This window comes from Merops nubicus, unplaced genomic scaffold, assembly GCF_000691845.1.
Source record: "Merops nubicus isolate BGI_N331 unplaced genomic scaffold, ASM69184v1 scaffold24708, whole genome shotgun sequence".
Taxonomy (NCBI): Eukaryota; Metazoa; Chordata; class Aves; order Coraciiformes; family Meropidae; genus Merops; species Merops nubicus.
In genome coordinates, this window is record NW_008625440.1 from 24,414 (window position 1) to 39,648 (window position 15,235).

Sequence of the window (15,235 nt, forward strand, 5' to 3'; positions counted from 1 at the left end):
TATTTCCTGTTTTATGCTCTCCACATAACCTTTGTTCCTGAACTGTTGTGTGCTGCATTTTTACCATCCTAAATACACTGCTAACGCAGGTTATTTCTAGAAATGCATGATGCAGAGCCATCTTACACCACTGTTGATTCTTCTGTTTGTATCCGGAATCACGGAATGGTCAGTGGGAGAACTGGTGTGCTTGGCATTACTGAGTTTTAAAACCAAGCATGTTTCTCTGTCATGGGAATTCCTATCTTACTGCAGGGCACTTTTTTTCCCAGCTATATATTGAAGTAGTAATTGCTTTCTTGCCAGCTGTTACACATCTGTATTGAAGGCTGGGGAAACTGGCGGTGGTCTGAACCGTTCGGTGTGGACAATACGGGGACCTTTATTCGTACCATTCAGTACAAGGGCCGGATAGCATCACTTATTATCAAGGTTAAGCAGCTCAGTGGAGTGCAAAAGCAAGTAAGTTTTTGATCCAATTGGAAAAAAATAACATGAGTAATTTAAAGTGTTATCTGTTCACAAATTAGTCACATTGTTTATTCTCTCCTACTAAGATCTGCAAAAAAAAACAAGTATAACAAATATAATGGTCTTCTCTTCTTCACTTCAGTGTAGCTCTTAGCATTTAAAAGCTCAGTTACCATGACATATTTTACATGTTCCACGAAACATCCCTTTGTGTGGGGGCATGTTTGTAAGTCCTGCCACCGCTAAATTATACCATGTCTTGTATGCTTTAAGCTCTTGAGAAGCAGGATTGATATTTTTTAAAAAAACCACTGCTCATACCTTATTCTGCATTGTAATTCTGGCCATTTTATTGTTAAAAGAGAAAGATGTAATGACCAAATTAACATTTGGAAATGGACTGCTGTGCAGTTATTTTTCACATACTGTCTTTGTAAAGAGATCTGTAATAACGTGTTCTGCCTGCGGTGACAGGAACCAGAGCATGTGGTAGACAGAACATGTTCAGCTCATGGATGTGGCAGAGCACCTTATGCTGCACAACAAAAACACAGCTGGTCAGACCAGAACAGTGCCCAGTGTCACTGAAAGCCCTGCTGAGATTTTGCTTGGTAGGTCGTAGCTATGGTGTGCACCCTCATTAGTGAAAAGCAAATGAAGATGCTTGTAGCAGGGATACACACGGGATGCTGTTCCTCAGTATAGCTCAGACCAAATCAGGTATGTGTTCTGTGATAAGTAAGTCAGGTATGATGGACAGCAACAACACTGAGTCTTATTTGGTCATTTTCTGGGTGGGTGCACTTGAAATACAGAAATATGGTACAGCCATTTAGTGGAATTACAAGTTTTAAAACAGCAAACACACTGGAAGGTCTGGATCACTGGATTGTGATGAGAATTTGAGGTGTCAGTAGACGCCTTTCTTCTGAAGCTCATTACTGCGTCTTCTCACAAAGGGCTCAGCATTCAGAGACAATCACAGTACTCTTAAAATCCAAACCAGAGCTCTGTCAGCTGTGGGCACTACTACTGAGTGCAGTGGGAACAGAAGTGAGTATATTAAATGTTTCTTTCAAGCCCAGGTACTGCCATAGCAATATTTCAAGTGTTTTAATGTCTGGGTTTCTATGAAATGCACGTTCATTTGGCCAATAGAAATAATGCTTTACCATTCACTGCCTTCAGCAGTGCTTGGAAAAACCTAAAATAGGGAGATTATTTTTGTACAGGGTTTCACTCTGTAATTCAGTTTAGACCTGTCCTTTTCACAACTGTTCATGTATAAGCAGCATATTTTTCTGTGTTTTAGATCCTAATCTGTGGAAGACAGACAGTCTGTAGTTACCTTTCGGAAAGTATTGAACTGAAAGTGGTTCAGCATTACATTAGTCAGGATGGACAGGCCGTTGTTAAAGAACACATCAACTGCCTTGAAGCCAAGCAGAAGTTGCCTTCATATGTCCTAGAAAACAATGAGCTCACCGAGCTGAGTGTGAAAGCTACAGGAGATGAAGACTGGTCCCAAGACGTGTGTCTAAGTTCTAAACATACAGAACACAGCACTGTCATTCAGGTATGACTAGAAACAGTTATATGGAATATAGCATAAAAAAAAAAATGTCTGAGACAACTGAGGGCTTTGTATTCAGACTTCTACTTGATATGATGAACTGTTGAACATTATCATCCTGAAGTTATTTTAGTATAATACTGCTATCTCTCTGCATACAGGTACCATCTTCCAAGAGTTCAATTACATATGTGTGGTGCACAATTTTGACTTTAGAGCCCAACTCTCATGTGCAGCAAAGACTAGTAAGTACATTTAATGTCTCTGAAATCCATATGTTTGTGCCTTAGATGTCATATAATAAATTAAGGGCAAAATGATTCGCTTTAAAGGGGTATTAATAGCTTGTTTCAACAGTTGTCATACTGGAATAAACCTAGAGTTAAATTGGTATATTCTTTTCTTTTTGTAGATTGTTTTCAGCCCTCTTTACATTGTAAGGAGCCATCTTCCAGACCCAATTATCATACATTTAGAGAAAAGAAGTCTGGGATTGAATGAAACACAAGTGATTCCAGGGAAAGGACAGGAGAAAGCATTGCAAAATGTAGAACCTGATCTTACACACCACCTGACATTTCAAGCCAGGTAAAATACTTGCTTTCCTTGCAAATGGTTCATTTGTATGGAAAAGAAGGAATAGTTTACACTTCTGGTGCATTTTTTTCCAAGAGTATACTCTGCATATGCAGAGGAGATACAACAGAACAAGCATATGTGGCCTGAAAAGATATATAGGAAATATTAAATTTGGTGTAACTACCCTGAGAATAATGGCTTTTGCTTGCTTAAGAAGTTCACATTTTTGTGTTTTGAAAAATAAATTCCTAAATGATCTTGAAATGTTTTCTGAGAATACTGAGGAGTTTCTAGGATCTCAGGCACAAAGGTCATTACAGTGTCATAACAAGTTCATGCATGGTAGTTAATGCTCAGGAGCTTGTCAGACACCGTAACTTGATTGATCCATGGCTACCTTCAGTGTGTACCTACTGCAGAGTACACTTGGAAGGCTTTGTTAAAGTAAACGTTAGTGCTACTAATTCTTGATCTTGTGTGACTGAATCTCTTTTCAATGACAGGGAGGAAGATGATCCATCAGAGTGTGCAGTCCCTGTCTCAACCACGCTAATTAAACAGATAGCAACTAAATCCCATCCAGGTGGCAATGTCAACCAAATACTGTCCGAGTTCTATGGCACCACTAATCCCCCCCAGCCTGCGTGGCCATATAATAGGAAGGATTCAGACAGGTAATTTCTTTGCTAAATTTTCTTCATCATTACTGCATTGCCTTTATCAGATAAACTGGAATCACATTCAAGAAGACTATGTGATCAACACTGAACACATCTTCAATAATTACTTCATGTGGTTCTTGTATGTAAGGTGCAGAATCTGCTGCGGATGGGGAAAAAAATTGAGGTCAGCCTAGAGGCTGTCCCTGATTACACAGAGAAGATTGCATCAGCAAGGATTAAAAAAATTGAACTACTTTTTTGTGAATGCACCTTGTTTACTGCAGGTCTAGAGGCTGTTGTTTGTTCAGTAGCTGGGTTTTTTTTCAGTACAGAAGCAGGGTTGCTGTAGGAGGAGTTGCTGGGAATAAAAACAGAAGTGTGATTTTATGACTACAGATGTCACAGGTTTAATTCTGTTGAGGTGTGTCTTTAATTGACCCAATTTAGGTTGCACTTATGCTGTTAAAAACATGTCTTTATAGCCTACATTTAGCTAGATCTGTTTGACAGCATCTTAGTATAGTCCGGAATGATAAGGTAAGAGGAGATTGGTTTTCAAAACCAGAAAAGCCTTGCAAATTTCTGAAAATGATGGCTTAAAATTTGTAATCTTGAATTCATTATTCCTTATAATTCATTATTCCTTTATCTTTATTTGGTTTTGAACAGCAATGAACAACTTTCCCAGTGGGATAGCCCAATGAGGGTAAAGCTGTCAGTGTGGAAACCATGTGTTAAAACTCTGTTGATAGAACTCCTGCCCTGGTCTTTGCTTATCAATCAGACTAAGTGGGACCTTTGGCTATTTGAAGGAGAGAAGATCGTTCTTCAAATACCTGCTGGGAAAGTAATTATTCCTCCCAATTTTGAGGTAACTTTACCATGCACATCAACAGGCACAGTTCTGCTGAACATTCTGATTCTGAACAACGATTATTAATCCAGATGATTCCCATTCTGTCTGTTAGTCATACGATGAGGAGTAGAAATAACAACAGAAATTTGCCATGCTGACTGAGCCCCCAAGTGGGTAGCACAACAGACTTGATAGTAATGTTTGCAGAACAACATCTCTTAAAGATGCGTAGTTTAAAATTGTCTGTAAGACACTATAGGAAAAAGACCTGCATGGCCTCTGATTTAGCAGCTTTCTCTGATTCACAATGTGGGCAAAATGTGGCAGTCCAAGTAAATTGGTGTAAAGGCCAAATACAGACTGTGGCCCCTGCTGTGCTGACCTATTGCTTGGGAAGTGTGTTGGCCACAGTAGCAAGGCTGACAGACTGGAAGGAATATTTGGTTTGAGAGTGTTTTAGGTTGAGTTGTTTCATAACTTATATGCTACTAAGAAAGGTTTGATAATGAGGGCAAATTACAAGCAGGGAAGATTCTGGAGAGTACCTGTCTTCTTGAATTCAGAGTTTTGTGTAATGAATACCTTAGGTTGGCCATGCACATACTTTTTTACTACAACTCCAACATTCTCTATTTTTGAAAGAATTAAAATCATTCGACACAGAAGCTAGTCATTTCCAATTGGACAATCTGATACTTCCTGTTTATTTTACCATCTTTTCTTCCCCACCATGTATGTATGTTAATAAACAAAGCATTTGCATGTTAATATGTATTAGTGTAGACTGTGGTTTTGATTCCACCATGAGGATCAGTCCCATATCCACAGTGTGGTTTCATCTATCCTTGTACCACATAGAAAGAATCAGAAGGCAAAAGGGAAGAAATGAGATTGACTTCATACTGGAAACTACATTTAACCCTAGAAGTGTATTGAATTGTTGACAAGTGATAATCGGTCATTTTTCACTTGCAGGAAGCTTTTCAGCTTGGAATATACTGGGCAAACACTAATACTGTACACAAATCAGTGGCAATTAAACTGGTTCATAATGTGACCTCCCCAAAATGGAAGGATGCCGATAATGAGGAAGTAGTAATGTTGGACGAAGAAGGTTTTATTGAAGCTGAAATAAAACTTGGTGCTTTTCCAGGTCGTCAAAAGGTTAGAAGAAAATTATCATGATTTATACCTTTAACATTTAAATACAAAGGCATATAGCAGATGAAAACAATCAAATGTATGCGGTGTGAAAGTTCCTCCCTGGTTATGTTAATACACGTAAAACATAATGAGAGTATGAACAATGTACACAATATAATTTACAGAATTAGATCGCCAAAAACATTCTGCCCAACTCGTCAAGATAATACACTAGCTCCTGGAAAAAGAAACAGTGAATTCTCAATCTTGTTTAGAAAACCTTGACAGATGCAACTTCAGAAGTATGTGATGTGGCTGCAGTTACAAGGTGCATGAATATAAACAGGATGCCCACAGTTAAAAAGAAAATGGCAGTTCTGAGCCTATATTTCGATACTTTCTGTGGGTTTTTGTGTGACATTATCATCACTTTTATTATTTTACAGTTGTGTCAGTTCTGCATTTCTTCGATGGTGCAACAAGGTATACAGATTCTGCAGATAGAAGATAAGACAACAATAGTCAATGATACATCATATCAAATTTATTACAGGCCACAGCTTTCTGTTTCCAAACCATACTCAGAAGAAGAGGTAAAGCACTGGACATTGTTTTTGTTTGTCAGCTGTAGTACATGGGTGTTTAGATTTGTATGATGTCAACTGCGTATAGCAGAGCTTGAACAGGAGTCTTTAGATCTAATAACGATAATGTATTTTATATGATTTTAATTTAGAATACAGAATCCTGGCTAAATTCAGCTCTAGCAATTGACTGTGATAGGAAATCTGTGCAAAGCAGGAGACTTGCATATTGCAGAATTAGTTCTGCCTGTTCTCCATCTGTTCAGGCACTAATGGCCATTTCTGTAAAATAGGCAGCATAATCCATAGTAGCTGTTGAAACTGTTCTCAGAATTTTTACCGAGTTCGTGTGTAAAAGACGTATCTTGGCCTGGCAGGCTGAAAACTTTTTGTTATCCTTTTGGGAAGATTCCAGTTATCTGAACAAAGCTGCAGAACTAGAGACGTGCCCAAAGTTCATGTATTTCAGTGAACTGCATCAAATTGTGAATATCAGTTTTCTAATAATCACACAGTATATTTAAGGACTAGCTTGCAGGAACCAAAATGTGTGCATGGTCGATATATTTTAATCAACCATTTTTATGTATTTATTGAAGATTACATTTATAGTAAAATATGTGGAAAGAATTCTCAAGGTCATAATTGCTAGAGGAGCTGGCAGATAAACAAATTTTAAACAAATTTTTGAAGTTTCCTATTTCTGTATTGTTTTCCTTCTGCATTAGTTTTCTTCACATCAGCATCTACATTTGTGCATCATGCTTTTTATGGCCGTCTTATGGGAAGGGGAACTGGAAGAATGTTGAGGCTAAATTCCATTCTTAGTTTTATATATATAAATGGATTTTCTTCTCATAGTTAAGTTACAGTGATGTAACTGTTGCTTTTGGTAGAGTTTTATGTCATGCAACTGAACATGGACTGTAGACTGTAGATAACAGTGTTCAGTGAATTGCGTAACTATACCTGAAGACAGAATTTGGCCAAATAGCTTTTAATGCAATGCACTTACTGCAACCTTTATGTCGTTGTGGTCATTGGCTACTTGAGACTCTTTCGTGTAAGATGAACATGAATAAGCTTCCTGCCAGGAGCCAGCATGTCATGCTACTGCCATCTTTTTTGTTTCCAGGAATTCCACTCACCAGACAGTACAGTGTTCAGTGTCAGTCCCTCCGGGGCACCACCCAGCGAGGTGCTGAGCACTGTGCCCTGCTGGGACCTGATGTCGGACACCAGCCCCTTAACTTCAGGGCTGCCTCTCACTGAGAAACGCATGCTGCTGAGTTTCAGTCCAGCTGGCTGTGGTGGGAGTTGTGAGCTGTGGAGCCTACCAGCAGTCATTAAACAGGAGTTTGCTAGACAGAGCGTGGCAGTGCCTACAGGAGTTTGTAGTGAAAGTGGATTTTGTACCAGGTACTGTACATGAACAGTCATGAATAATGAGCTTTGCTTGTTGCTATAAAGCTTCAGCGAGTAAGAAACCATAGGAGATGAATGCAAAAGTCACAGTAACACATGCCCCCCATATGTAAAGGCAAGTCTTACTTTAATTTAAAATTTGTTATCTTTTGAAGGGTTTGATGCTTTTATTATGAATGGTTTAATGTTATGATCATGTACAAGTTGTACAGTTTTTATAATGTATGGGCTGCTATTTTTTTATATGCATACAAAATAAGAGCATGAAAAGTTTACATTCACCATTAGGGTCTTTTTTAATTTGTTAGTAACAGTTTAAGAGTTCAAGGACAATAGAAAAATTCAGAGGAGGAGGATAAAATGAAAAGCAAAAAAAGAATGAAATTATTTTGAGACTACAACAAGGAAAGATTTCCAAGTTTTAAAGCTTGAAATATCCAAATGTGCATTCTACTTACAAACAAATTAGTTCAGGTAGTTAAAAGTAACAGTCAAATGACTTGTCAGATGCCCAACTTCCATTCTTGGACCTGCTATCTGAATCTATTCAAGGCTATACTGGTAAGAACAAGAAACTGCTACAACTGGAGAAACTCTATCAGTATATATTACCAGCCATGTGATCTTTCACTTGCCTGAAGTGCTTGTTATCATATACAGTTCCTCTGCAGAGTCTAAGAGGTGTCATTGTGGATACGAAAGATTCACACACAGACTTCAGATTAAAACAAAAAATTTAATGGGAAGAACTAGGAAAGGATTCCTGATAATTCTGAGACAAGCATAGATGATCTCGTGTTCCTAATCAATTTTTCAGACTGTTTGGATTTTTAAAATCACCATGAGATTAAGTTTTCTAGAAATAGCCAATAAATTTGCCCAAGAAAAAAGAATTTGTGATTATCCATGAGGACAATTTATGTAGCTAATGAGTAGAACGAAATTAACTTATTTTCATTTTGGAAATTTATGTAGAGGTGATCCATAACATCAACATTTGAAGGGGTGATAGCATTGTGGATCATTGCAGGGGAGAAGTCAGTTACAGATTTATGTATTCGTTAAAAATATCTTTCATGTGTATCAGAGAAGTATGCGTGCAAATTCTTCTGGAAAATTTTAAAGATTTATGTTGAAAATTTGGGCCTACAATCTCATGTTTTTAATTTAATATAAACCTCTGCTGGCTAGGGCTCTCATCTTGCAAACACACATGCTCAATTTAACTCATGAGTAGTCTCTATGAAGTGATTCCTTCTCTAGTCTTATTTTTTTGTGCCATTTCCACATGTTCTTCTGTTTAAATATAATTCTCAGTGGAGATATATACTTCCTTAAATGTATACAAATATCTGTAGAATTGGAACTTGATCGTAAAGATTCTTACAGATGCTAGTTTAAAATGCTTTTAATTGACCAGAGTAATAATACATAAAGATTTCATCCAAAACATGCATAATCAAATATATCTGCTTCTGTTCTAGAGCTATAACGTTGACTTATCAAGAGTATCTTGGCGTAACATACCTAACACTTACAGAAGATCCTAGTCCTCGTATAATTATCCACAACAGGTGCTCTGTTACATTGCTTGTAAGAGAGAACTTCAAAGGTAGGTAGTATGCAGTAATTAGAAACAGTGCACTGTTGTAGTATAAGTTATTCTACTATATCTCCAATATGAAGTTGAGTTCAGTATGTGATTTGGTTACAAGAACTTGATACCTTCATAAAGGTCTATCTCAAAATGAGACTCTGGATGTTACTGAAACCTGGAGGCTATTGGATCTAATCATGATGTCAGGAGTATGAATTTACATGGCTCCAGGTTTTTGGGTCTCCCTTTTTCCAGCTGTCAGGGTGACTCAGCTGTAGGAAACCAGTAGGCAATAGCATTTTCTTTTCCTCAGTTTCACAAATATAACACAAAACATAGTGTCAAAATTCCATTTACAGTATGTAATTATATATACAATGATCAGTGGAACATTATTTATGTAAATCTTAATAATATAACAAAGAAAAGGAAAAAAAATAAACAAACATACAACATTCCAACCAATAGAAAAGTAGTATTTTTATTTTTTAGTAATATTTCAGAGAGAAGCTCCTTCTTTGTGTAAGCACAGGTGAGTTTTGATTTAATATAGGTTTTAGAAAGCCCTAACCTTGTATATTTTATAAAATTTCAGATACACCAAAGTTTGAAGTTTATTGTAGAAAGATTCCAGCTGAATGTTCAGTTCATCATGAGCTTTACCATCAAGTCTCCAGCTATCCAGATTGCAAAACAAGAGATTTGTTGCCCAGCATTCTTCTGAAAGTGATGTCATCCAATGAATTAGTAAATGAATGGAGTGATTTTGTGGACATCAACAATCAAGGAACACAAGTAAGTCATAAACTGTTTCCTAGTTAACGGCATAAATGATTGTCTTCTGGACCTGCACAGTATATTGTTCCTCTGCAATAAGCATATCCTTTCTGTTGGTTTTAAGTTTTTTTTTTAAAGTCCTGGGAGCTCTCCGTCCCAAGCCACTTCCTGTGGAAGTTTTAGAATACAGATTACCTTTTTTCATTGGCGGTTTTTAAAAATAGCTAGATAAAAAATACAGGCTTTCTGGTGCTGAATATTTCCACTTATTTTTAATCATAGAATCCTTTAGGTTGGAAGAGACCTTTAAGATCATCAAGTCCAACCATCAAGCCAACACTACTGAGTCCTCTGCTAAAACAGATCAGAATCTGTCAGGGTTGGAAGGGACCACAAGGATCACCCAGTTCCAACCCCTCTGCCATGAGCAGGGACACCTCCCACTAGATCAGGCTGTCTAGAGCCTCATCCAGCCTGGTCTTAGAGACCCCCAGGGATGGGGCCTCAACCACCTGATGTTCCCTGTAAAAATTAGTCCAGAAAATTTCTGGCCCCTGTAAGTAAAGAATCCCACAGGACTTAGGAAAATCCTTCTATTTGGTCACTTAATTATCACAGGATTTTTATCTTTACATCTTGTAGGAATCACCACTGTCATCCTCCCTGTGTCTTCACAGAAGCAATGCATGTCTTTCTAAAAGAAAACAAAACCCTCCTTTTCTTTCCTTCTGTTATTTTTCTCCTGATTTGAGGTAAATGAAAACTTCCTTGACGGGAGTAATTCTTTTTGATGGGAATTTTTTCCATCTTTGAAGTCATTAGTTTACATGGAATCAACATAAACTGCTTGGCTCTTTGAAAGAAATAGTAGTTTCAGATGTTTTCCCTGAGGACCAATCACAAAATGCTCTTGATTATTGAGTGTTATGTTATATAGCAAGTAGTTCAGTTTCGTTCAGGAAGCCAGTGGAGCAACGCAAGGTTTCAGATTTCAGTCATTAATGTTATGCCAGACCAGGGTTCTTTATAAGTATCTGGCTCCTAGAAGGAATTAGATGCTAAGACAACATTTGGGGATCATTGTCTACTTGAAGAACTCTCCAAATAAAAAGTGTAGCCTGCTGTTATTGATGGTTTAGGTTTTAGGTGTAGACAATTTCCTCAGGATTTCTCAGTCTTTCTCTTAGAAAACTATAAATATATGTAAATACAGAATATGCTAATAGCTTCATGTACAGTTTGGTTCAGACTCTGAAATAAATGGGATTTAGAGGATCTGAAGTAATTTGTACTCTTTCTACCTAGTCACAGATAGGTACTTCTATTTGAAATAAATTTTTATTAATTTACTAAAATCAAGGTTTTGATCATCAGAATCATCTTAAATTGGAATTAAAATGACCGATCTTTAAGATCAATGGCAGTTTTTTAGAATAATGAGGGTGTATTGAAACTTCAGTAAATGCTCTTTTTTCTTCAATTCCATTATGCAGAATTGCAAATCTTTTCCAGATAAGTGTAGGATTAAAACTGACATGTTGAAATTATAAATTCTCTTATATGTAATTCTCAGAAGAATAAGACATAATTTGATGAACAAAATTTAGTTATCTTTACAAGGTTATTATAAACAGTTCAATGAGAATCAGTTTAAGTGCTGATCCTACTAAACTTCCAAGTGCTTTTCCTTCTAGTGACTTGTTAACAGCGGTAAAGATTCCTCAAGACAAACAACTGTTTATTTTACCTGTGCTAACCCACTGTCATGTGTCATGCTGTAAGTTTGCATTCCTGTAAATTACAGCGTCTGTCATTACAATCTACTAAACAGTTGTGTTCATAGTAGCCCTGTAAGAAAACAGAAGCCAGCTTGCTCCAGCAAGAACTGCTGTGAGTTTTCCAAAGCTAAAACGACCATAACCTTTTGTATTCTGAAAAAACATAATGCTTGCACAGAAATATTCCAGAATTAAGTTCCAAAAACAATACGTCTTTTCTTTAAGTAGAATATTTATTCCTAAGGACAACTTGTTCAAAATGAAAGTTTGCACATCTGTAAACAAGACACAAACCTGTTGTCAAGTTCCTATTTTCCTGCCTTTTTAGACATTTCAAGCTTTCCAATAGACTTTTTCCGTCTTTTTTGTGGCAGCACCTCACTTATGGAGGTGTTCTCAGAAAATCAGTTTAGAAGGCTTAAAATGTGTTCAGTGTTGAGTTGTTAAGCACGTCTTCCTGAATCCAAGATCTTACTTATCTTTTAGTCTTCACGTGTTTTGCATCATGCTATCAGCCATTCATCTAACCCACTCTGCGCTAGGTCACAGTAACATGTTAGGTTTTGTTTTCTGCTGGAGAAGGTGGGTTTCTGTAGAGCTCCAGTAATATGCCTTTCTCCTGAATCAAAAATAAAAAATTAAAATTTCCTATTTATTCTTTCCTCATATAACCTCCCCCTTGCCCCAGCACATCTTGCTTGTTTCTGGAGAAGTTTCTTATTAAAATGTATTTAGTTATCCAGTTAAAGGATGAGGTGCAAATTTTATCTTGCTGTACAACTGTAATACTTAAAAGTATCAGAGCTTTTATTTTCTGAAGTATTGAAATTGGTTTGTTTTTCCAGAACAGTATCATGATTTGAGCAAAAGATCTCAACCAGAAGACAATAATAGGATTAATTCACATTATGACATTAAAAAATAGTAATTTCAGTGGCATTTCATATGTTTCTAACTTTCTCCACTAGATTGTGTTCTTAACTGGTTTTGGCTATGTTTATGTGGACATTGTCCATCAGTGTGGAACAATAGTTATAACATTGGCCCCAGAAGGAAGAGCAGGACCCATGGAGATCAGCCTCAACAGGTACATAAAGCACATAAAAGAAGACAGAAAGCATTGCCAAGCAGTGCTGAGGAGTCAGTCAGCTTTCTAAATGTTAACAGACTTACGAACTTTGGCTTAACTGTTTGTTTTGTTTGATATGCTGCATGCTCTGTGGCATGTTTAGACCATATGTTATGCTTTGTATATAACAGTTAAAAAAGGACAATCTAAGATCAAAAGTCATGTCACTTTAGGGTAAACACTAGATGCCTGATACAAAAAGAAGTCCTGAATTGTTCATTAGAAAAAAGATATTTTCTATCAGAATTAAGGTTTAGTGTGTTCATCAGTTTAAAACGTATTTATCAGGTACTGCCATCTGTAATCCTACAAGCTTCCCCTAAAACTGGTAGGAAGCTTGATGTGCAAGGGCTGTAGAAATAATGTTAGTTACTAATTAACTGTACCTGATTCTAACACTGTTCTTTAGAAGACCTCCACACTTCCATGACACACCACAAGCTCAGCTCCATTCGAGTGCAATTATAACTCTCCCTATTTCCAAGGTGCAGAATGCCCAGCCTCCAGCAATGTTGTCACAGTGAGAGCAGAATTTGTTGTGCTGCTTTTATTTCAATGTAATTAAGTATCAATTCCCAAGAAATTGGTTGTCAGCAGTAGATAACAGCCCACTTGCTGCATGTCACATGAAATGAGTTATCCATAATAGTAACCTTCAGTAGTGGCTCCCAGAAAGTAATGTAACAGCCGAGGCTGCACATGAATTATCAGGAAATTGTATTTGTTGTCTGCGTTAATATCTGGCCCTGTTAGATATCTAATAGGGAATTACTGTGTATATAGAAATGTTCCCGTCCTAATTATGCTGTTGATTGATAAGAAAGAAAAACCTGGCATAGATGCGTAATATCACCTTTCTTAGAAGACCTCCTGGGTGGCACCCATTGTGGTGATTAAGGCTGCTAGATCTCATTAACATTAATGAGACTTGCAGGATGAGTTTCCCATGTATAGATGTAGAGAACATCTCTCCTGGTAGCTTTTTTGAGAAAGCAAGTTGCCAGGTGAACTCAAAATAAATGAAGTAACAAAGCTGCTTCTCCTGAAATAACAAAACTTCTTTTCCCTCCTGTCTAGAAATCAAGAGCAGAGTCTGTCATTGAAAATGTTCATCAGTCAGTTAAGTCTTGCTGCACTTGATGATATTACAAACCACCAAGTGTCATGTGAGCTTCTGCGTCTCACAGCAGACAACATTTTTCTCCACGTGGCCCCATCCACCAACTACCTGAGACCCCTGTCACAAGAGTTCCACCGGGACACCGTGGACGGCCTCCCACGGTTTTATAGTCTCCAAGTGTTTTGTGAAGACTTGCAACTGGACAATCAGTTGTACAACAAATCTAATTTCCATTTTGCAGTCCTGCTGTGCCAAGGAGAGAAAAATGAGACTATGCAGTGGTCCAGAGTGAACAACCTCATTGTTTGTAACAAAGATTTGGAAAGCTATAAGGAAAACTGTTTTATAAAACTCTGCATTGCTTTTTCTGAGGCAGATAATTTCATGTTTCACGTGAATGACCTCAGCTTTGAGCTCAAACCAGCTAGGCTGTATGTGGAGGACACATTTGTTTACTACATTAAGACTTTGTTTGATACATATCTTCCAGAAAACAAAAACACTTCTCAATCCATGAATGCTTCAGATACTACGCTGACACTGCCTGAAAAAGTGAGAGAGCATGCAAGAGCTTTAGTCAAGCCAGTAAAGTTAAGAAAATTAACGATACAACCTGTTAATCTTCTTGTCAGTATTCATGCTTCATTGAAACTGTACATAGCCTCAGATCACACCCCTCTCTCCTTCTCTGTGTTTGAGCGAGGACCCATCTTCACCACTGCCAGGCAACTTGTCCATGCCTTGGCCATGCATTATGCTGCTGGAGCGCTTTTCAGAGCAGGTCAGTACTTTTCTTTAACATATAACATTTTTATTAGGTACCAGGATTCAGTGATTGCTTCTCAAGCTGAATAACCTATATGTTGGCCACACAATTATTGTTTTCCTCAGACACTGTTTGATAATGATATTTCAGACACCTTTCATGTCCTGCCATATGATAGAAGGGAAATAAAATGGCTGAGCAGACAACAGTGAAGATTTGTAAAGCTGTGCTAAACGTTAGCCAGCCGCCTGAAGGCTTTACAAAATCCTGAATACAGCAGAAAAATGTATTCTAGCTGGCTTAAGTTTTGTCATTTTATATTATACTACTAGTCAGAATCAGACCACATTCTTCCCATAAACTCCCCCAAACTACATTTAATCAAATTATTCAGCATGTTGCTCTGCATTCAGAAGTAAATTATAGCCCTGAATGTTGTTTTGTTGTTAAAACTCCTTTTGGCTGCAGTTTATGATTAGGAATCTGTCTTTCTTCATACAGCCTTCATGCTAAACTGGCACACAGATGTTTGTTGTCCTTTGATCCAAGAACTATGAAGTTTGCTGTTACTCACTTTTTCCCCATATAGGATCAGTAGTGAGCAATTAGTCCATTAGATTAGCAAGGACATGTTAATTTAGAAATAATGAAATTTGTTCTCTGGTGTGTCTTAGTGTGGAACAGAATTTGTACCTGAGACAGGAGGAAGCTCCTCCATGATCACACACAAGTAATATATTCCACACTGAAATGTGAGATTTATTTTCCTGCAGTA

At 37.4% G+C, this 15,235-nt stretch overlaps 1 protein-coding gene across 1 annotated transcript in view; it reads left to right on the plus strand.

Moving 5' to 3' along the window:
* The window catches only part of LOC103778119 (vacuolar protein sorting-associated protein 13B-like), a gene marked incomplete at its 5' end in the record, with an annotated part of 58,920 nt that overhangs the window by 22,638 nt on the left and 21,047 nt on the right, over window positions 1-15,235 (plus strand). Inside the window, 13 exons of the mRNA XM_008945689.1 lie at window positions 307-462; window positions 1,784-2,047; window positions 2,206-2,289; window positions 2,457-2,632; window positions 3,127-3,297; window positions 3,955-4,156; window positions 5,117-5,305; window positions 5,731-5,877; window positions 7,004-7,287; window positions 8,778-8,905; window positions 9,486-9,685; window positions 12,414-12,532; window positions 13,652-14,475. Of these exons, the coding sequence (XP_008943937.1) occupies window positions 307-462; window positions 1,784-2,047; window positions 2,206-2,289; window positions 2,457-2,632; window positions 3,127-3,297; window positions 3,955-4,156; window positions 5,117-5,305; window positions 5,731-5,877; window positions 7,004-7,287; window positions 8,778-8,905; window positions 9,486-9,685; window positions 12,414-12,532; window positions 13,652-14,475 (2,944 nt within the window). The remainder of the gene's footprint in view (window positions 1-306; window positions 463-1,783; window positions 2,048-2,205; window positions 2,290-2,456; window positions 2,633-3,126; window positions 3,298-3,954; window positions 4,157-5,116; window positions 5,306-5,730; window positions 5,878-7,003; window positions 7,288-8,777; window positions 8,906-9,485; window positions 9,686-12,413; window positions 12,533-13,651; window positions 14,476-15,235) is intronic.